Source organism: Terrapene carolina, unplaced genomic scaffold (genome assembly GCF_002925995.2).
Source record: "Terrapene carolina triunguis isolate 2854851 unplaced genomic scaffold, T_m_triunguis-2.0 Scaffold238, whole genome shotgun sequence".
NCBI classification, from domain to species: domain Eukaryota; kingdom Metazoa; phylum Chordata; order Testudines; family Emydidae; genus Terrapene; species Terrapene triunguis.
The window spans coordinates 9,680,167-9,703,900 of record NW_020664589.1 but is presented as its reverse complement, the minus strand read 5'-3'; the positions used below and the strand labels follow the sequence as shown (position 1 = coordinate 9,703,900).

Genomic DNA, 23,734 nt, shown 5'->3' with positions numbered 1-23,734 from the left:
CAGCTGAGAAAAAGAAGGGTTAACTCCTTTTATTTAAAATATATGTCCTGTAATTTTTAATTCTACACATGATTTTAAGATCTTAAATGTCTTTTATAAATATTTTCACTTCAACTCTAATATAGCTGCTTTCTATTTAAAAAAACCCCAAAATTAAAGCCCAAAATTATATCATATTATCTCTGTAAAACCTTAGGAATCTAAAAGCTTCACATTTGTCCCAAGAGGTAAAAAGCTGAGACTGTAGAATGGAAATATTTAGATTATTATATTTTATTTTATTATATACAAATAATTATTCTAATTCTGATGACAAGTCCTACATCAGCATAGCTAGGGATAGTGAATATGAGCATACAGTAAGAGTGTTTCTTGTTTTTTTTAATTTTGTTTTTATGTTGCACAGTGCTTTGAAAATCTACATAAATACTGGTTATTATTTATTAAATTTTCTCTTAACCAGATTAAAAGTGGTTTCAGAATGAATAGATAGAAATGCTTCTAAGATCTCTGCACTTAAAGGAGGCTAACAGAGCTATTGAGAAGTATCTCTGACAGTTCCTGTAAATTAGCCAAAATTCCATGCTGTTGATAGGCATATAATACTGTGGGACTCTATTGTCGGTTGCAGACAAATAAGAGTCAGTTCTATGGCAAGTCGTGTTTTCTTGTTCCAGCCTTAACCTGATGAGATTCTGCAGAAATGCATAATTTAAACTTCCACACAGGATCGTCTCCATTTCATAATTTAACTTGCCTTTTCCCATACCTTGTCTAGAGTGATTAGCTTGTGTTGCAGTAATCTCATTTTACCAGCAGGTGGCAGTAAATAACAAACAACAGGATCGAAAAAATCCTTGCCTAATGTGATCGCTGTTCTGTTTATTACTATCATAGGCATCTACAGTAGTCATGATTTCTGGTAATATCAGTGAGGAGCTTATGAAAGCACCAATTGAGGGGGCTCAAAACCATAAATGCAGCTTCAGTGTTAAGGAAATAATGGTTGTTTCGCTACCACCATACTATGTGTTAGCTGCCACTTGAAAAGTCCAAAGCTTAGTTTCCAATGGAAAGACTAATTTATATAACCCTCCTTGCAATATATTGTGGCCTTTATACTGAATGTAGCTTTGGGAGTCATCTTCAAAGCTTCTTGAGTTTTCTAGAGAGTCATATCTGAGTCCATGCACATACCCCGGGAGTCGAGGTAGGCTGTATATGAGCCTCTGAATTAATAAATTCACATTCAAAGAAACAGAAGACTAGATGACTGCTGTTCACTGATGTCTGATGCCCTGTGCCCCCTGCGAGTGCAGGGAACTGAACATGTGTTACTCACCCATGTGTTCCTGCTCAATGTTCCTGGAGAAGGTGAAAACTCCCCAATACTGGTGTGGGGAGGAAATTCCTTCTATGAACAACTCTGTGCATGTGAACAAAAATCATCCCTTGCTCCTATAGCTATTCCTTTTTGTATTGAGTTACCATTGGAATCCTGAAGAATTATATTTATTTGTATGTATTTAGGTTTTTGGGGGGGAGGGATAGCTCAGTGGTTTGAGCATTGGCCTGCTAAACCCAGGGTTGTGAGTTCAATCCTTGAGGGGGCTGTATAGGGAACTGGGGTAAAAATCTGTCTGGGGATTGGTCCTGTTTTGAGCAGGGGGTTGGACTAGATGATCTCCTGAGGTCCCTTCCAACCCTGATATTCTATGAGGTGAAATACAGTGCATAATATATGGTGAGAAAATCCTTCTATCATCATAAATCTGGTGCATTGGCAAGGCTGAATGAAGGTATTGGTCAGCCTACACCACAGTAAATAAATCACTGTTTAAATCTCTCTTTAGCACATTTAAAAAAAACCTAAATGAATATGAACTCTAACAACCCTGAGGTCAGTGAGAAAACTGAAGGCTTCCCACAAAGAACCAAATAAAATTATCCAATGTGGGTAATCTGATGCTCTTGGAACAATACGATATTCATATCTCACACTTTGCTAAATTTACAGTTGACAGGACAATCCAAGGAAGTAGCCCTTGGCAGTGGTTTATACTCAGGGCAAGATGTTAACTGTCAAACATTGAGATCAGGCCTCAGGCATCTGAATTAACAGTGAAAGACTTTAGACCTAACTGAAAAATCTCTGTCTAAGGAAATGATAAAGGCTATATGGACAGTATTATCAAAGGGACTTTAAACTTTCTGCTGCTGCACAAAACTGACAGGACACATTCCTGCAAATGTATTTGTACTGTACTTGGAATCAAGGATTTGTAGATTTGGAGAAGTGAGTCAGTATCTTTCAACATTGCGTTTTAAAGGAAAAGATATTGGGGAGGTATCATTTGAAATATGAGGTGTTCAGCTTGGAACATGTGAATTTTACCAGTTTTACAAAAGTATCCTTTGTGGATCCAGAGTCTTGGCTTATGCGCACCCTCTAATGCAGTGGTTCTCAACCTATTTATCATTATGGCCCACAATGTGTTACCTGGGCTGCAGGTTGAGAACCACAATGTCCCTGTCCCCCCTGAACCTCCCAGACCTCTATGCCCAGCTCCTCCCACCCAGAGACCCCTCCACAGAGTGGGGCCAGGAGTGGAACCATGGGTGGCGGGCCGGGTGGCAGGGACCCCAGATCCCACTGTGCAGGGCTGGCTGACAGCCCTGACCCCGGACCCCACCATGCCAGGCAGCCCAAAGGCCTCTAGCACACAGCTAGTTGAGTTGAGTTGAGAACTACTGCTCTACTGTTTCACTCTGGAGCTGACTGGCAAGGTGATTTAATAAAGTTTACTGTATCTCTGAAGAAGCACTTGAACTTGAATGCATAGAGGGGTAGCACTTGAATGCAGCCTCCCAAGTAATATATTTCCTTCCTTCCTGATGTGCATGAGAAATGCTTGATTGCACCGCTCCTCTGTAGGTCTTCATGAGAGAAACCTTCCACCACAACTTCACTTGCACAGCCTCTACTGAACCTCGGTGCCTCTGTCTGTGTGTTCCACTCTATGCATCTGAAGAAGTGAGCTGTAGCCCACGAAAGCTTATGCTGAAATAAATTTGTTAGTCTCTAAGGTGTCACAAGTACTCCTGTTCTTTCTGTCCTTAATGTACCACTTCTTCGCTATCATAGATTATCAGGGTTGGAAGGGACCTCAGGAGGTCATCTAGTCCAACCCCCTGCTCAAAGCAGGACCAATCCCCAGACAGATTTTTGCCCCAGATCCCTAAATGGCCCCCTCAGGGATTGAACGCACAACCCTGGGTTTAGCAGGCCAATGCTCAAACCACTGAACTATCCCTCACTCCTTTTACCTTTAGCAGCCAATAAAGATAAAATTTTGTTAACTGATCCGCACTTCTGTTCTCTTTTTTTTTGTGTGAAGGGAGCAAGCTTATAGGCCACATTCCCAGGAGTTTCATCAGTGGGGACTTTGTGGGAAAGTCTGCAGTCCTTTGGGATGAATGGCAGGCTCATGACTTCCCTTGTATACCCATCAACTTTTCCTACTGTTTTGGCTACTTTATAGCAGACTGCTGCAAGTGTATGTGGTGACATGCATTAAACGTTCTATATTATGTTCTGATCATGAGTGTCTGTGCTGTACTCTAATGTCTGAAAACTAGTACTCATGAAAAGTGCTGATTGACTATCCTAGAGACTGAAGTTCTCTTGTTATTCACAGAATGGTTACAGCACAAAGAGCAGCAGTTCACACTTTACCCACACCACCCTGCCAACGTGCCTCATCCTTCAATTGATTGGATCACCTGTTAGGTCAAGAGGCTGATTCAGTCTTTATGTCTAATTCAAGGAGTTCAGCTGTAAGACACAGGTCATGTGTCCACTGTGTCAGTGACTGTGATAATGGAAACATGCTAAGTTTTCTGGCATGAAGCATTGATCCTGATTTGGCAGGAATGCACAGCAAAGCAAAGAGCATACTTCCTTAGCTAAACATCACAGGATAATGCAGATAATGCAATGTATGGTTCCGAGATGAGGGACTCCCATTGGTACTTATCATACATATCACCATATTCATAGGTTCCAAGGCCAGAAGGGACCACTGTGATCATCTAGTGTGACCTCCTGGGTAACACAGACCAGAGACCTTCCCCCAAATAATTCCTAGAGCAGATCTTTTAGAAAAAAAAAATCCAATTTTGATTTTTAAATGGCCAGTGATGGAGAATCCACCACGACCCATAGTAAGTTGTTTCAATGGTTAATTACTCTCTCTCTCAAAAATGTATGCTTTATTTCCAGTCTGAGTTTGTCTAGCTTCAACTTCCAGCCATTGCTGGAGATCTTCTACATATGCTTTGTTGGAAGATATTAGGGATATTCCTCTATTCTTTCTTCAGGATCAGTATAAATTCTTGATCTTTGCACTTCTGTGTGGGGCCAGCCCTGCTCTGCCACGTATACAGATTATGGAGCACCCTTGGTTCCTTGTCCACAGCTACTTACCCCTGTCCCAATGTAGAGACATCATTGTGGTTCTGCTGCCTTGCAGATTCTGTGCTAGTGGCTGAACTTCATCTCTGTGTCTTGATCTCACTAGCTAATGGAGATATGTTTCCACGATACTTAATAGGGACATCCTTCTTGGCTAACAATCTCCACAAGTGGAAATCTCTAAAAGTCTCGTATATTTGGACTTCTGTAAAGATAAGAAACCTCTCTAGAGCTGCATTCGCCCAACTCTCAGAGACAGAGTTGGAAACTCACACAAGTTTAGGTTGGGGAAAAAAAAGATTATTCAAAGCTCATGTGCTTCATAATCCCCCTATAGCATGTAGATTGACTGCCTCATCAGAACGGCTCTAAATTCTACTTTGCTAGCAAGCACTCTTGGTCATACGCTTGAGGCCAGCGGATCCAAGGCTAGTTATCTAGAGACTGTGTATCACTCCAATTACAGGTTAGTAATTTCCCTCGCAATCACCAGAGAGTTCCACATGAGTGAAAAGGAATTCCATACCCCACAGTTCTTCATTATCTACTACTCTGTTTGTACCACAGGGAAGTAAGAATAATATGGATTTTTTTTTCCTTTTTTTTTTTTTTTTTGTCTGCCAAGGATGTTACAGTTTTAAAGCAGCTGCTTTAACTGTGACTATTTCTGTTCAAGGGTGGCTGATGTACTTTGTAATGCCTACAAGCTATCTTCCCCTAATGTATAAAAGTGATAGTTATGTTTTCTAATCAGTAGAGCCTGCTGTCTGACTTGTTTATGCTTCATTTCTCACCATCAAACTTAGACACAAGAAAACATGTAAACATATATACTGGTGTGTGTTTATGTACATATGTACTGTACTGAATATATAAAGTGATTCATGGCTATCCATTTGTGTTGCTGTTATCTAGTGACACGGCTTTGAAATTAGCAACGTTTCACGATATACTTGATATATTCTTTATCACTGCAGATATGTCTAGTACATTGCACAAAAGTCACACCATTAACTGATGGATTCTTGGTTCACCCTACAGTAGAATTTTCCCTTTTTATCTTATGGCTGCTACACTCTGGCCAAAAGAAACCGTCACCTAAGAATTGGAATCTGATCATTCGCTCAAATTAAAGACTTGCGGAAGGTGGCCAGGGCCAGGAATAATTCCACAATGTTCCCTTCACAGTTTCTTTTGAATTTTTGCTTTAGGGCTTGGGGATTTTCCCTCCCACTATGCAAGAAGTAAAGACTTGGCACCTTAAATCTGAGGATCCCTGAGATCTGCCGGAGGGCTGGGATGCTGTGTACCAGCCTGTTCCTCTGTACCATCTCCCAGGCCTTATGCTGCTCCCTCTTTTTCCCTAGTCACCTTATTGGAGCCAGCGAGAGCTCTTGCCAGCTGCTGCCTCTGGAATCCTGCATGAAACGGTGTTCTACATCAGTAATGGGGCTCCAGTGAAGAGTGATACAGTATCACTTAATTCCTTTATGAAGTAGTGGTGAAACATTTTAAGGAATCTTTAAAAATTTCCATTGATATGAATTGGGCATCTGTGTAAACCTATTTTGAAGATGATTACTGCAGGCGTCATGAATATCAAGACAGAAAGTCCAGTCCTCGAGCCAGAGATGCAGGGAACAGGAGGAAATTTCCATCGCTTCTCTTTAGCTGATTTCTTAATTTTTGTCCTGGGCTTTTTCAGTTTTGTGTTAATCTGTAAAACTCCTGGAAAAAATAAATAATTTACCTTTATTCCCTCCCCCACAAAAAAGCCAACCAGTGTCTATTCCTTGTGTCTCTGGATGCAGCTCTGATCGTCCTCTTGTTATATATATCATCAGTCTGACAATATGGCTGCTTCTTTCTTCATTCTGGCATTTTACAGAAGTACCTCTTGTGATTTTGTCATTTTACATGGGATCAGGTGACTGGAAAATATTATATTCCATTGCAGTTTTCTTTTAGCAGATGCTTTTTAGAGAAGAGTACTATCCTTAACTTGTTAGTGTGAAGTGCGTATCCTCAATAAATACACTAATCAGTTTTCTAATTAATTCCCTATGGTTTTCTTTCATTTTTGCTGGTACATTGAAGCCTGAGAGCAATTCTGTAAACTCAATGATTCAATTCCAAAAGGAAAAGTGGTGAATGTCATGGCTGAGGGTTGAAGGCTCTGAAAAATGAGAGAATCAGCATGTACTGGTGCTGGAAATGGAGTGGCAGCTATCATAGATTTACAAGAGTCAATGGAAACAAGACTTCCCAACAACTGGGACTGAATGGATTTTTCCCTTGTGGATGATGTTGAAGTTTTGGGAATAGAAAGTGGGATGCAATGGAGATTCCATTCTTTAAAAATTGCTAGAAATAGGGACTATTCAGTGTGTCCTGCAGTACCCAGCACTTGTGATAGTATCGTGTCAATGGTAATGTACCCAACTGAAATACAGGTGTGCACCTGTCCATTTGCTGCAAAGGTGAGTCCCAGCATTATAGATCTGAAACACATACTCTGATATGAAAACTTCCCACTGTACTGTTGTATGCAAATGCTATGGCAGGGTGAATAATAAAATATCTGTTCCATGTTATGGATTTATGTGGCAATCCATTATTCTTCTTTGTTTCCGATAGGACCCACCCCTAATGTACTAGACACTGTGCAAATACAAGAGGAGGCACTGTCTCTGCTTTTTAAAAATTGTTTTAGATGTTTGCCCATGAAATGACTCCTAATAGGTGTTTCTGATCATGCTCCCCTCCCTAACCACTTTCATGGGGCTAGTTGGGTTATTTGCTTCTAAACCTAATACATCAGATCAGCCCTTGGAAGTTTGGCAATAGTCCTTGTTCAGTCCACTAATTTAATTCTTCAATAAATCAGTAGGACTAAGCAATGATAATGGAGTATCTTGATTGAAGTAGTTTAGATTATGAAGGGTATAGTGAAAAGTGAGCCATCCCTCCATTCTCCTCTGTCCTATAAAATTAAAACAAAGGTTTACTTTGTTAAATAACAGCAGTTGTGAACCCAATCAGAGCCTTGTAAACAGAAACAGCAACAGAGGCGCTAGAACTCTGCAAGCTGAGGAAGACAACACTGCCACAGTTTACAGTTGTATCACATTTGGAAATTTATCTTTCGGTCAAAGACTAGAAAATAATAATTATTTTTACAGGAAAGCTTAAGGCCAGAATATACACTAGGCACTGCTGTAGAGGAGCCACTATGACCTGCTATGTTAAATATGTTCAAATACTTTTTTTTACAAAGTAGGTATTTAATCCAATGTACATCATTGCCTATGCAGGTCTTATGTGGTCATGTCACACAGTAGAAAGCTAAAATATGGATAATCTAGATATCCATAGCTAACTGTTCATAAGAAAAATTACTCTGCATGCTTTTGTAGGCAGTATTTATTATTTACATTGTGATTGTCCTGAAGCCCTCAACAAGTTTGAAGCCCCACTGTGGCACTGTACACACACAGTAAATGATAGTCCCTACTCAAAAAGCTTACAGCTTTCAAACATTAATAACTTTTTTGTATCTAAATTCACTTCATAGGCTAACAAGAAGCATTCTGCTGTCTGCTTAGCGCTGAGATTTGACAAACAAAATAAGTGGTGGGTTTTGTTTTTTTTAATTCTCTCCAGTCCCAGACAACATCGTTTTAAAGTTACTGACAGATCGTCTCAACAGATTAGACTGCATGACTGACGGTTGGGTGCTACATGGTTTCCCAAAAGATTTGGATCAGGCAGAACAGATGGAAAGAGCAGGAATTATTCCAAACAGGTAAAACTTTAAAAAATGTTTTTAATAACAATATGTGTTCTTGTTTATTTGTTGTTCTTACCTACCTTTATCAAATATGAGAGAGAAAAAAGTCTGATTCTCATAGAAGCATTTGATTCCTTTTATCCGTTTTTTCTTGGCTCACTGAAGAGTCAGTTTTTGTATGGGTAAACGCTCCTTCTTTAGGTGATCCACTTTTTTGATTGAGCCAGGAGTCTAAGGGAAGGATTTTCAAAAGAACTCAGGTCCCACTGAAGTCAATAGGAGGAGTTTTACCATTGATTTCAGTGGTAGCAGAGTTAGGCCAATGATGAGGGCTTCAGAAAATCCCACCCTGCAAGTTTAGAGAAGATACTTATACTTAGAACTAGGTGCGTCATTATTACTTTGAGAACTTTAAACCACAGAGTCTGGCTATTATGCTCGTTATAACAGACTCTAGGACTTTGTACAGGAATGAGGGCTCCCCTTTTGAGTCATCCCAAAGACAGGTGCTTGAACCCTGCATAAAGATGCAGGATAATTACTGTGGAATCATAGTGACAGATGAATGTTGTTAACTCCAGCCAGAGTTATAAAAAGGGTTTGGAGCTTCTCTGTTAGAGAGAGAGAGAGGCTAGAACAGAGATGTCCTACAGGGAAACCCTAGGGACAGCCAAACTTGGGGAGCAAGCTGAGGTTGAGATTTGTTTTGTGATGGTTTATCATTAAAGCCAGACCCCAAGAAGGGGTTAAATTTGGACTATATGCAGTGCGTATATTTTGTTAGAGCTGGGTGTAAATTACAGCTGCTTACATCTGTATAGGTGTGATCTCCTAGAATTATATTGGCATGGCTGGGACCTCACTATGAGATCAGTGTCTTTTTGTTTTATGTGGAATAATGAAGACAATGTGATGTTTGTATTTGATTTTAGGTTATTAAAATAATGTTCAGGAACATAGCATAAGGGACATGAGTTCTTGGGGCAGAAACTACTCAAACATCATAAAAGAACTGTTATAACCTCTTGAGAAAATAATATATGGCACTCTCTGGGCCTGGTCCACAGAGGATGGGAGTCTGTTACAGCTCTCAGCTAGAGTTCCTGGCTATTCAGTTCGAGCTGTTAAGATTCCTGCTTTCACCTCAGGAGGTCCATGGTTCCAGTACTTCGGTATTGACCAAGATGGTGGCCATCACAAAAGCACGTTAGAAATTCTTAGCTCCTACACTTCCAGAGCTAACCATGAAAAAGGAAATTCACATGCAAAAATGTTTAACACAACACGAAACTCCCAAAATCTCTCCTTCCCCCAGCTGTTTTTCCATATGGCTGCTATCCAAGGCTACAGTGGAAGGAGGTGAAAGGGTAGGATTGAGTTGGGAGAGGAGGTATTGTGGATGTGGCAAGGAAAGAGAAGGGAATGTGTTGTTTTCATATAAAGTCTTTGGTATAGAAAAATTATTGAAAACAAATATTTTTAAAGAGAAACCAGTTTCCTGATGATTTGAGATAAAGAGGAGAAGATGCTTAAACCTGTGTCAGATTAGGTTAAATAATAACATTTCCTGGAAGGTGCATTCATAAACAAAAACAATTAAGGGACTGAGTCTGTATACATGACCATAAGTAAGGCTACAATTTAATCATGAGTATTTTTAGTAAAAGTCATGGACAGGTCATGGGCAATAAACAAAAATTCACGGGCCGTGACCTGTCCATGGCTTGTACTATATACCCCTGACTAAATCTTAGCTGCCCTTCCAGCAGCAGTTGGTGTGGCTGTCCCCGGGGCTGCCTGGGCCAGCTGCTTGGGCAGCCCTGGAGTCAGTCACGCTGACTGCTGCAGAAGTCACGGAGGTAGCGGAAAGTCACGGAATCCATGACTTCCGCGATCTCCATGACAGACACAGAGCCCTACTTATAAGTAGATGTATGCATGTGAATATTCCCATTTAATTCACTGTGCATGTTTGCAGAATCAGGGCCTAATAATGCACATAACAGTGGCTGGTGTATAAAGGCTTAGATATGAAAATTCCACTCTGATCCATGCACTCAACTCCCATCGGCTTTAATAGAAGCTGCATGTATGTATTTCAGTACAGACTTTGGCCTTTTACTGTTTTACACAAGGGTTGAAGTAAGGGACAAAAACAGATATCATGCTAACCTGATTGATTTTGGAGTTGATTTTTTTCCATGAAACTGAAGTACCAGGTATATACAGAAAGAAAGAGAGATTATAAACAAAGGACATATAGCAGCACGGAATAGAAGGGCTGTAATTTAGTTTCTCTTGTGATGCTAGTTATAAAACACTATCTGCAGTGGTGGTGTTTTTGACATCAGTAGAAAATCCGGATAGAATTATAGCCTTGAAATCAATCTGGGAATAGAATGCAGAAATCTATAAATCAGACACAAAACAACCTACAAAGTCTCATTTTAGGAGGGCTCTGTAGATGAAATTAAATTAAAATAAATTTACATATATATCAAGTTTATTATTAAAATCTAGTCACATCAGTAAACAAAATTATTTGTGAAAGGGTACGTTACTCTGTGTTTTGAACTCAAAGTAGACCTCTTTGGCTGATCAGAAAACAGAGTTATTGTCTGGTTGTCAAGTCGTAAATCTGTTCCTTAGAGCTAATAAATGGTTAGTGTTCAAATACTATGTTTTATCAGACTCCCACCACATAAACCTAGTGCACATAATACTAAATTATACACCATTGAGCGGCATCAGTCTCCTGACTCCTCCATCTTATGGAAAGAGAAACAAACCTAGTAATTGATGGAAAAAAAGAAAGAAAATAAAGTTATTTGAAAACAAACAAAATGGGCTATAAAGTTTGTTAAAATGTAATAATAAAAAAAGTGCATACAGCATCAGCCACTGCATCCAAAGAACTGCCCTAGAACAAGGAGGAAAATAATTCATTTTCACATTGCAAATCTAAGGTATTAGATTTTTTTTAAAAATTAGTATTTACCATAGAGCAAGACTAGCCTGCAGACTGGTGCAGGGAAACCTGTATTCTATCAGACAGAAATGTCCTCCTGTAGCACCAGTCTTTCTGTACTCGGAGAACACATGCGTTGCCTTCTACATTCCTCCTTATGATGCAGTTATAGCTTAAGTGGACAGGATCCTAATCGTGTTGAACTGTGGCAGCCTTTAGGGCAAATAAGAAGCTGAATCTATTAGTGGTCTCTCAGCCTCCTAGTAAAGGAAGACTGTTAACCCCTTAGAGTCTGCAGTAAATGAGAGTCCAGATATAGTTACAGGTTAGCATCAGATGCTCAGGACTGCTGGTGTTAAGGGTTCAGTGTAGTCCTTTATCAAAGCAGTTGCAAATGTCAGTTCTAGCTCTTGTTCTTTTATTACTCGAGCTAAAATAGAAAGTAGATTGTACAACTCTGGATGTTTCTAAGATACAGTAAAACCTCTATGAACTAGGTCTGGGGGCGGGGGGGGGGGAAATTGTTCTCCAAACAATCTAGAGAAAACCACAGGCCAAATGAAAATATCAAGTTTGGATTTTCTACAAAAGTACACATTGAGTAAAACAGAGCTACAACTCTTTGCCAAACTTACAGCTGAAATAAAGTTCACCAGCAACAATGTAGGCTATTACTGTTATATATCTCCTGTTATTAACTTCAGCTCCCAACTGGTGCACAGCTTGTCTCAGTCAATTCTAAATATAATGACAATGAACACAGTCACATCAACTGAGTGTATGAGAGCACATTTGTCTACAAACTGACTGCATTTGTCTGTGCTTGCTAAGGAATAGAACGTCCCATTTCACTGAAGGTGCACTGAAAAATTGCTTTGCGTCATGAATATCATATATTGATTCAGTGGATATGGACTCAAAAAGAAGTAGCATAAGACCCTTTAGCTCAAGACCCGATAAGCCTGTATTATATGCCTGTTATCAATGCCTTTTCCCCCACCCTTCAAAGCTGGTAAAAACAACCCCTCTTTTTGTTACCTTATTGTTATTGATCATACTGTAAATATTGAGGTGGTAAGTCAAAACCCCTGTATTCTACCATTCATAACTTTCCTAATAATTTATTTTTAGACTATATCTTTCCATGCATGGACTCAATCCAAAAATGTCTCTTTTTATTTATTTAAGTTTGAGTATAATCCATAATCCATTTGATTGATCTGAGCAAGAGGAAACAAATTTTCTGCATTAAACGCCACGCTATTTTTATGCTAAAACATGACTCCTGCTACAGTTCCTATTGGCATGTTAGCATCCTTCATTAAAGATGTGGCTTCCCTTTCATTTCTGCTGTGGACTCTGTAGGAAGCATGCAGGCCAAGCCAGGTGTAGGAATGCTCTAAATCCTGCAGCTCCTAGATTCCCTGGCCATGCCCAGCTCCCTAGTCTGGGCTGCTCACTTTTTGTGAGCTCTAGCTCTTTGTAAGTCCCTGAGAGAAAGGAGGTTGTGATCACCTTGTGCCACCACAGCCTCCCTCTGGTGGACTTTCTACCACTGGTGATCCTGTGGTCTGGCTTTTGTTGGCAGTTTGTTAAAGTGGCTGAGAATGTGTGTGCCTTGATACAGTCTCTCTCTTTCTCATGCTTCCACCACCAAGATCATTTGATTCAACACACAACCCCCTTCGCTAGCATTCTCTACCTTCTCACTAGTTCTGTGATGTGGTATCTTGGGCAGGAAGAAAGCTCAAATAGGTTTTCCTATCTGTCATATCCAGAGCATTCAAGAGAGAATCTGGATCTTCTAGGGAACCTGAAGAAGACCATCAAAAACGTAACTTAAAAGCACAGTATTGGATTCACATCTTTAAAATGCTGTAATCATAAGGTGTGCCAAGGAGTAAACAAACCTGCCCTAATAGATCAGCAACATTCATGCACAAGAGTTGATTGTTATCTTTCAAACATGTTTGTTTTAAAAAGTTATCAGAGACCCACATAGTCTTGTAAAAAAATTATGTAACTATACAGTACTGTAATCTACTCACAGGCAGCAAAAGCACAGACAACCTTGTTTGTTGACCATAGTAGCCTTTGTCAAAGGACAGTTCCTCAGGAGTTCAAGTTGCTGGAGTTAATTATTATTATTTATAGAAGTGTCCATAAAGGGCCTCTCGAATAAACAGGCAAACTGGCAGGTGGTTGACGAGGTCTGAGTACAGAGGCAAGTTGCTGTTCTCACAGATATTGGCCAGGAGCATGATGGAAGCCCCCTCATGGCAAATATGGGGCGTTGCTATGTTACTAAGTATTGGCAGCCATGGCAACAAGTTGCATGTAAAGTCCCGGTAACAATGTGCATAGCTTCGTTAAGTTCTGCATCAACCAGGCTCGTGTGAGATGAGTGACACCAGACAGGAGCACAGTACTCTGCTGCTGAATAGCAGAGGGCAAGGGCTGATATTCTAAGCATCCAGGTGGAGCCAGCCAGTTTTCCGAGCAAATTGTTCTGAATGCTAAGTTTGGCTGCTGTCTTTTTAAAGTGGTTGCGGCACATCAAAGACCTATCCAATGTCATGCTGAGGTAACCCGGGTTTGGGTTGTGCTGCAAGTGTTGGCCATTTAAGAAAATATTTAACATCGTGGCTTGCGCTTACATTATGCAGATGAAATACATTAGAAACCATCTTGGAAAAGTTAGCTGCAGGCGCCATCGACTACAATAGTCTGCCATGAGCTTCATATCATCATTCAGGACCTTGTCAATTTCTGAGAAGGACTGAGCTTGCTAGCAGCAGCAGATGTTATTGGCATAGGTGAACTTGCGCGAGAGTGTTTCTGGCAAGTCGTTGATGTACACATTGAACAGTAGTGGTGAAAGAACTGAACCTTGAGGGAGACCGTTAATCTGACACTTCCAGGAACTGCAATGGTCACCCACGTTTACTCTGAACTGCTTGTTTTGGAGGAAGAGCTCTGCTACTTCGACCACCCAACACAGGGCAACTCCAGAGAGTTTACACAGAAAACTTCTGTGCCAAACCATGTCATAAGCAGTGGTCAAATCCGGGAAGACTGATCCTGTCTTTAGATTTTGTTGAAAACTGTTTTCGATAAAGGTGGTCAATGCCAAGATTTGATCACAAGTGCTATGTCCTTTTCTGAACCTGGCCTGCTCAACCTGCAAGATATCATCCAACTCCAGAGTAATTTGTTGGAGGAAATTGGTCAAACACCTTAAAACACACTGACAGAAGGATATTGGGCGGTAACTCACCATGTTGTGGGGGGTCCTTGCCCGGCTTGAGAATGGTAATAATCTTTGCTTGACACCAAGTGTGTGGTAGCTTCTTTTCATTAATGACCCGTATATAGAAATTAGTGAGCCACTGTGACACCATTGGTCCAAGGTGCTTAAGGAAGTCCAGCAAGATGTTATCATACACTGATGCTGTTCCTGGTTTGCTGGAGTTAAGGGCCTTATCTAACTCAATTACTGTAAATAGTTCTGGTTGACTTCTGCCCACATTCTGACGTTGAAGATGATCTCATTTGACATATACTTTGTGTCTAAATCGCTTCTCCAGAGGAACCTTTGCTACCTGCAGTAGATGACTTGCAACCTCATTGGGCTTAACCAGTGGGTGATTTTGGCCTGGAGGTCATTGGGCAGCACCCAGACAGCTGATCAGGTTCCAGCAATTCCAGCTGGCATAAGTGAAGTCAAGCTTCACCAGAAATTCCTTCCACCGAGTGCGCCTGGCAGTGTCCAGAGACTCAATCAGATGGTCTGCAATGTCTGGGTTGCCAGATAATTCAAATTTCCTGAGAAAGGCTTGGTAATTGGCACTCAGGCAGGGAGTGTAAAGTGGTCGACAGCCCCATGGTATGACTGAAAATACGGCTTTGTAAATGGCTCCTTGGAATTGGCAGTAGGCTTCATCAACTGGGATACAATGTGACGGAATGGTAACCACACTACATTCCAAAGCATTGGAAAACTTTTCCTAAAATGCCTTACGAAAATTCCGCTGATGTTTGATTGAACGATGGGTAGCTGGAGCCTGACATGGATGAGTGACTCTATGTTGGCTGTGAGGAAAGTTATCAACTACTATATGACTCACTGGTTGTGGATGGCCAACTAGTGAACTAACCTAACAAAGATTGGGTGAGTACTCTTTCAAGAGTGCCACGTTGTTTTGCATCATGAATCAACACAAAGTTGCTAATCTCCCAGTCTATCAACTGTTTACAGTCGTCATCCAAATCAGCATACTCCCACTCACAGTGGTGACTGTTGAAATCTCCAATGAAGATTGCTGGATGATCAAGTGTCGGGAGGTCCCAGTGCAAAGTTGGTGACTCATATATGTTGGCAATCCAAAAGCCACCAACCTGGATCACATGATAAAAACTGGAGGAAGAGAGTGGAATAGCATCAGATATGTTGGAACGCACGTATGTTGCATAGCCATGTTTAACATCCGAGAAACGTGAAATGATGTTAAAGCCATCAATACATAACGTTCTGCTACACTGATAGCTGATAAATGACGTTTATGGTCACTTATGCCAGCACAGGATATGACGGTGGAATCTGCTTGGCATAACAAGTGGTCTGCGACGACAGTCATTAATCACTGTCTTGTCACCAACCCAACCATCTGCCCACCAGGTTTTGACCTGTCAAGGCACCTGTGGTTATCTCTGAACCGGTTTCGAACAGGACACAGCAATTGTGTGGCCAGTCTCTTCTAATGGGGTTTCTTTAATGACCCATGATGTAGATGCGGTCAACTTAAGACTATGTTGCATATCCTTGATGGGTGCCAGCTGACTTACTTTGACAGCGGGCTACTGGCTCTTTACCTGGCTGATGATGCTGCTATCAAATGGCTGGGCACACTGCACATACACAGAGAGAGAGAGATTTATATTGCTATTATATTTATCTGAATCAAAGATCAGAGCCCCATTGTACTACACAAGTAACAAAGTTGACAGTCCCAGTCCCTGCCCCAGAAAGGACACAATAGGTGAACAAAATAGACACATGAATAGGGTGAGTTGAGAGGAGGAGCTAACAATAAAATGAATAGAGGTTTATGGTATACTTCACCAAATTCCCAGTTGTCAAATCCCAAAGTTTCTTTACCAATGCAGAAAATACTTTAAAGATGACACTAGAGAGTTTATTTTAGAGATCATATTGATTCTTGATTGGACTTCAAAAGGATGTGGCTGTATCTCCAATTATGTCACTTTTATCTAATATTTTTAAACTTCTTTTTCATCTGATTAATAATAGCCTGTATGCCAATAACTTAGAACGAGGATAATGTTGTACCTATTTCCTAAAACAGAATCTGGGAATATATTAAGAACAAAAGAAAAAAAATAGAATGCAAAACAGGGATTTTTTTTTATCATTTGGTCTTTACATGGAGCTTTCATATTTCTGCAGCTGATCCCAATGTGGATTAGGGATAATAAACAGCCTATTAATGGAGGCCTGAACTAGGAAATGGAGTTTGAATCAGCAGCAAAATTCAATGGCTGGCGAAGGTTAATAACTCCATTACTACCAGCTCTATTTTTTAGCCGTTTGAAGAGCTAGGTGTTAGCCTTATCTTACTCCTCGTTAATTGAGCTAATAGAATCCCTGTGACCCTACCATGCTGCCATTATCTGAGAGTTTACCAGACATGGACTAGAATACTTATCACTGAATATGTATTCCACAGATGCATTTTCTTTATCAGAAGAAATATTTTTGTTAAAGATCAGAACTTCAAATTCTTTTTTTCTCAACATTTCCTTGCTACCCTCTGTAGTTGACATAGATATGGAAATGAAGGTAAATGACTTAATATCTTGCTTTGTTAATGAGGAAAAAGGTAAGTCCCAAAATAGCTGTATCGAGAATCCATATAATGACGCAATTATTCTGGCATGGAAAGTGTTACAAGGGCATTTTTAAAAACATGGGTCTAATTTAAATGCTGGATTATATGTGTTTACAATAGGCATGCTTTTTAACTGATGATATACAAAAATCTGTGATGAATGACGAAGAGGTAAATGTTATAATTTCTCTTCTGATTTGCTCCTCATTTTCACAAGAAAAACACAGAAAAAAAATAAAAAGTTTGGTGATCAAGACATTTTAAACCAATATAATAATCTTCACCAACATCAGGAATACAGAGAGAGAGATTGTGAGCAGGCACCTTTCCCAAACTGCTTATATAAACACAGCCAACATAGTATACAAAGTCCAAACAGATCACTTTACTGGGCTTTGGCTTCCTCAGTAAAAAAAACCAACAATAAGAATGATAAAGATTAGCACAACCCTTTCCCCAAGTTTGGCTGCTTCCAGGGTTCCGTACTCAGCCCACACTCTAGATCCTCTTTTCCTAGAAATCTGCTTCCTCTTCCTTTATATCTGTGTTAGAGATTGAGGCATCTGTCCCACTGAGTCAGCAGACCCCGCGTAATTCTTTCTCAGCAAGATCAACAGCTGCTAACTGTGTGTGATATTTCAAGCAAACACTGCCAGCCTGTTACATATATATGTAACATATTTATATATTACTGTATACATTGCTGTCACATTCAGGGATTCCTTTAGATAAACAGACCACTTGCGTTCACAGAGGCAGCTCAGCTGGATACTTTCTGGCACCAACTAATCCCCTATATAGGGCCCTACCAAATTCACGGTGGATTGTGGTCAATTTCACGGTCATAAGATTTTTAAAATCATAAATTTCACGATTTCAGATATTTAAATATGAAATTTCACGGTATTGTAACTATAGGGGTCCTGACCCAAAAGGGAGTAGTGGGGGCGTCATAAGGTTATTGTAGGGGGGTCATGGTATTGCCAACCTTACTTCTGCGCTGCTGCTGGTGGCGGCACTGCCTTCAGAGCTGGGTGGCTGGAGAGTGGCAGCTGCTGGCTGGGAGTCCAGCTCTGAAGGCAGCGCCACTGCCAGCAGCAGCGCAGAAGTAAGGATGGCATGGTATGGTACTGCTACCCTTACTTCTGTGCTGCTGCCTTCAGAGCTGGGCCCTTGACCAGCAGCTACCATTCTCTGTCCGCCCATTGCCATCCTTACTTCTGCACTGCTGGTGGTGGTGCTGCCTTCAGAACTGGGTGCCTGGCCCACAGCTGCTGCTTTCTGGCCATCCGGGTCTGAAGGCAGTGCAGAAGTAAGGGCGGCAATACCACGACCCCCCTACAATAACCTTTCAACCTCCCAGCAACCCCCTTTTGGGTCGGGACCCTTCAGTTTGAGAAACGCTGGTCTTCCCTGTGAAATCTGTATAGTATAAGGTAAAAGTACACAGAAGACCAGATTTCATGGTGGAGACCAGATTTCACGGACCATGACGTGTTTTTCACAGCCGTGAATTTGGTAGGGCTCTACCTGTATTTAGTGCGGAGAACTGCACCCAAACCCCTTAACTGGTAGAAGCCACTCCTTGCCCAGAGAGGTGTGGATTTCTGTGGCCTGGATAGCAGAGGGGAATCTTTTTTTTCCACTCCTCGTCTCACCCTGGCTTCCTGCAGACTTGGCCACCTGCAGAGTGTGGCAAGAGTGATGCCTCACACTCCCAGTAGCAATTAGGAACACTGTCATAAAATCATGGAATTTAAGGCCTGAAAGCACCACCATATTATCTAGTCTGACATGCTGTGTATCACAGGCCACCAGTAGCACATTAGACTAAGGTATTGCAGTCCCCAGGAGACTGTTATTTTGTGTCGCAGGGAGAGAATAGGAGGGACCTAGTTACACCAATGTCTGAGGCCCCTGCAATAGCAGGGAAATATTAAATGAGATATACCCAGATGATCCTGGCAAGTGATCTGCATCTCATGCTGTAGAGGAAGGCGAAAATCCTACCAAGTCACTGCCAATCTTATATGGGGGAAAATTACTTCCTGAGCCCACATATGGCAATCTGCTAGACCCTCAGCATGTGAGCAAGTGCCAGGCAGCCAAGCACCGGGGAGAGAGAGAATGCTCGATGCCACCTCAGCCCACCAGCCCACCTCATCCAGTGTCCGAGGGATCTTTATTACAACAGAGATGCATGTACTTAAATGAGATGATGATGCCTTCTCTGCACCTCTAGACCTGACAAACCCCACTTTGCTTTTGACCTTTCCTTCCTTCCTCTTTCCCCATACACCGCCAAGGATCATCCTTCTTCACCAAAGAACATTTGGAATTGTCTCCCGTCCTCCACAGCGTTTCCTCCTAAGAAAAAACAACAGACAAAGAGAGAGAAAGGCAGCAAGGGTAGGAAACCAGTCAGAAAGGTAATGCCTCCATTCTCATAGGAAGGTAAAGTCTCCTCCCCCTCTTTGGTTCCTCTAGAGACTGCGAGACTCTTTGACTCAGGTGACTTGGACAAACTGATTTTGAAGATTGCTAAAATGCTGGAGATCGAGGAGACAAATAGCAAGTCACTTGATACTCCCCAGAGAGACCCCCCTCTAAATGAAAAAGCATAAGGGAAAACAATCGGTTCTAATTCCTGAATCTTTAAAAGATAATGTAGATTCTAAATGGTTCTCCTCAGGGAAGAAGAGACCTGCTAGCAAACTTTTCTGAAACTTTATGAAGTCACAAAGGATAAAAGGATTAAATTTTGTTCTATTGCTAAAGTAGATTCTATCACCTCTTCCCTTGGTAGAATAACACTAATCCCAGTTGAAGCTATTTCTCCTAAGGGAACCAGTGGATAAAAAAAATCTCAGCATTCCCCCCAAAAGAGATTGATGCCTTTTCTGCAGCTCTTGGTGCAGCTACTGTATGACCTGTTGTAACGGGGCTGGCGCCCAGCCCACCTCTTGCAGGTGCCTGCTCTCTGGCTGATATGTGCCTGCAATCACTCAGTCTTGAATGGGGTGGCACCCCCCTCTCGCAAGCGCCCTCCTCAAGGCCGATGGTTCTCCGGCCGAGTCACACACACTGTCCCCCCTTCTGGGGTATGCAGTCTCTAGTTCTTGTTCATGGCCCTGGTATGGGGCTGTAGCGCCAAGGCTTCCTCTCCAGAGGCACTGCCTTCTTTAACAGCCCAACAGGGGCCCATCTTGGTACACTCGGTTGGTGTCCTTTCAGCAGAGATGCCAGTATCCCAAGATGTTATTTTAGGCATTGTCATTTGAAACAGTAAGTCCAGGATGCAAATATCAGCTGAGCTTACTTGCTACTTTTAACTAGCCAGTCTCAGTTACGTTTGCTGTATGCCCAATGTTGTCATGTAGCATCACTCCATTTCCTGAAATGTAGCATTGATAGAACTGACCAAGTAACATAAGATGTACTGAAGTCTTCTACTGTGACAGATCTGACCATTTCTTCTTAGAAAAACTATGCCCGCAATTTTTAAGATTAATTTTTAAGATTAATTTCCTCATTCCTCTAGAGTTAACAAAAATATCTGATATTTGCTAGTCTAATTGTAGATGTTTTAGGAAGCTTTCATAAGGAAGCAACTGGAGGCAAGAATTGACTGGGACTAGAAATTTTTTTGGCAAATAATAATTGGGATAGAGAAACATCAAGTGTATTATGATGTAGCATTCTAATCTTCTGGGGACTGATCCTGCAAGAGACCAAATGCTCATTGACTAAGTTGATGGGAGTTTTGTCTCTGTTAGAACAGTGGGATGAAACCCATAGTAACTGAGAAACAGTAGTAGGACAAGGAAGGCTATCCCATTAGTTTCAGCATATTGGACTGTTGACATTTTACCTTTTATCTCCAGTGTTTGTGCTAGAAAAAGTCTGGTGAATATTATTCTGAGTAAATGTGGAAAGGTCATCCTTGCCTCTGGGTGGGTTAAAACTTAGTTTATGAAAGTCTGTTACTACGTTTGCTGTCTGCCTTTGAGGGCACAAGGGCAATTACTTTTGAAGTAACTACATCAAAAATGTACATTACCTTTTGAACCTCATGGCTGCCAGCTCCCAGAACTTTGGGAATAAAAACATAGGGTCAGATTCTGCCAACTGTACTTATCTTGAGTAGGACCTCGAATACTCCTTTGTAATCAATAGGACTACTCCTAGAGGAAGGCACTACTCAAAGCGAGTAGTGCTGACAGAATCTGGGCCATAGTGAAATCCACAGACAGAGCAGGGAATTCGCTGCTTTTACTTAGGATCCTAAATTCGTCTATTTAGAGCTGAAAATTTGGAAAGATGAATGCATCCTTCTGCAGCAAATACAATTCAGATGGAATGGTTAGAACTGTCAGGTGATACTGCATGTTGAACGGAAACTAGTTTGTTATTACCATGAGGATTAACAAATCTAATCCACATTAAAACACCAATGGATTTACTGATGTTTGCCTTGCAACAAGATATTTGCTCAGTATTTTCTAGCAGGTAAGTGCAGGATAATTTAAGACTGAGGTCAGAAATGTAATATCGTTACAGCTATTATTGGGGGGAAGATATTGTTGGAGCATTTTTTCCCTTCTTACAGCCTGACTCTTGACTACTTTGCATCTCATGCAGTCATTTACACATGTAAACTGCCACCATTCTAATTTGGTACCATTTCACACACACTTTGCATAGGTGATGCAAGATGCAAGATTGTGGTATGTAAGTCTCAGCTTTTCCATCCTTAAATGCATTATATTTACAAGTTCTCTATTAATGCTGTTTTTCTCTCTTAGTATGGCATAGGCTGAATTTTGAACCAGGTTTGCTTCTTTTCCATATAGACCTACTGTGGTCCCAATTTTTTTCTAAAACTATTTGTTTCCGAGAAGCTTATGGGCTTCTTAAAAGCAGTGTTACACATTGCACAGATCAGCAAAACAGAGATAATTAAATTACCTTTGGATTCTAATTCCTATAATATGAACTTTGATAAATATCCCACTAATGTGTGTGCTTGTAGTCTTGTTGTAGCCTTTTTGGTCCCAGGATATGAGACGGACAAGGTACGTAAGATAATATCTTTTATTGGACATACACTGACCTGAAAAAGAACTTTGTGTGTAGTTTGAAAACTTGTACTTTCCACCAACAAAAGTTGGTCCAATAAAAGATATTACTTTACAAACCTTGTCCCACTGATATGTACTGAATTAATGAGTCTGAGACATCTCACGGGACTTTGGGTTAATGTTTAGCAGAGAGAAGACCACAAAATACTTGGCATTTGATTTAAGTATTGATGAATAAATGTCACCAGTTTTAGTAAATATAAGACCGAACAGTTAACAAACTAATTTCCAGGCTAAGGACAAAGGACCAACTTCCTCCCTAGTATAACTGCAGTGAAGTCAGTGGAGTTGCAGTAGACAAGAATTCAGCCCCAAAGGTTCAAAAAACAAAGAAGAACTTAAAAGAACTGTATTTTTCCTCAACCATATCATACTTTGGGAGTCTTCAGATTTCACTTCAATTATCTGTCTTTCTTAGCGCTATGTAATAAAGCACTGAAATGTTGAAGCCTGCATTACACTTAAGAATTTATGAGGTCAAATACAAGTTGCAGGTGTTTGAAAGCTTTTAGAGATTTTTTTTAATGCTCTTTCCCCTTCCAAAAAAAGGCAACTTTAGGACAGAATTCTTTCTCCAGTTACACCTGTGTAACCTCTGTAACCAGGGCTGCATAGACATAACCAGAGCAGAATTTAGTCATTAGTTTTTATAGCTTCGTCACAAATGTAAATACAGCTTGAAAACGCACTGTCCAGTTCTTTTAACTTCAGTTTGAGAACATTACTAGAAGTCCAATTATAGTGACATCAAAGAGCATGATGGTTTGAATTCCTGCATGTGGTATTGAGTTTTATTTATTTAAAAAAAAGAAATTGTAAATATATTTCTGGAATGCATCCTGCTCACTGGCTCTTAAAGAGCATTTTATTCTGTTAGACATGCTATCTTATACGCTGAGTCTGCAATCCTTACTATTGTTGAGTAGCAGTTACTCAGGTGAACAGTCTCATAAAAGTCAAAGGAACTTGCCTGAGTTAAGGTTCCAGAATTGGGCCCCTAAACATCTTGACATGAGAAATTTTGGACCAAATCCATTTTCAATCTCTCTTTTGTGCACCCTATTTCCATACATTTGTATTACAAACATGTGGTGTTAAAAGGTCCAGCTTTCAAACCCTCCTTTCTAGGAGTACCTCATGTTAACTTCCTATGGTTTGTTATGCATCATGTTATTGTGTTGTTAGGGTATGAGAGCTCTATCTTTAAGCAGAATGATATTTTAAATTACTGCCTCATGGACAATTTCTGCAGCAGTTCCTATGTTTCTCATAGTGATATCTTCCTTTCCCCCCTACCTGACCCTGCTATAGATTTCAACTGTTGTTTACCCTTGTTGATGTTTTGTCTATATTTGCTTTAACCAGATGCCCCTCTTTGCTTGCAGCACTGGGACTTGTCCCCTCTCTCCTATCAACAATAATTAGCCTTGTAAGACTAATGGAAGAAATCGT

General features: G+C 40.7%; 1 protein-coding gene across 1 annotated transcript in view; it reads left to right on the top strand.

Moving 5' to 3' along the window:
• Nucleotides 1-23,734, top strand: part of AK8 (adenylate kinase 8) — a 104,245-nt gene that overhangs the window by 54,397 nt on the left and 26,114 nt on the right. The window contains exon 11 of the mRNA XM_026657324.1: nt 8,138-8,279. Within this exon, the coding sequence (XP_026513109.1) occupies nt 8,138-8,279 (142 nt within the window). The remainder of the gene's footprint in view (nt 1-8,137; nt 8,280-23,734) is intronic.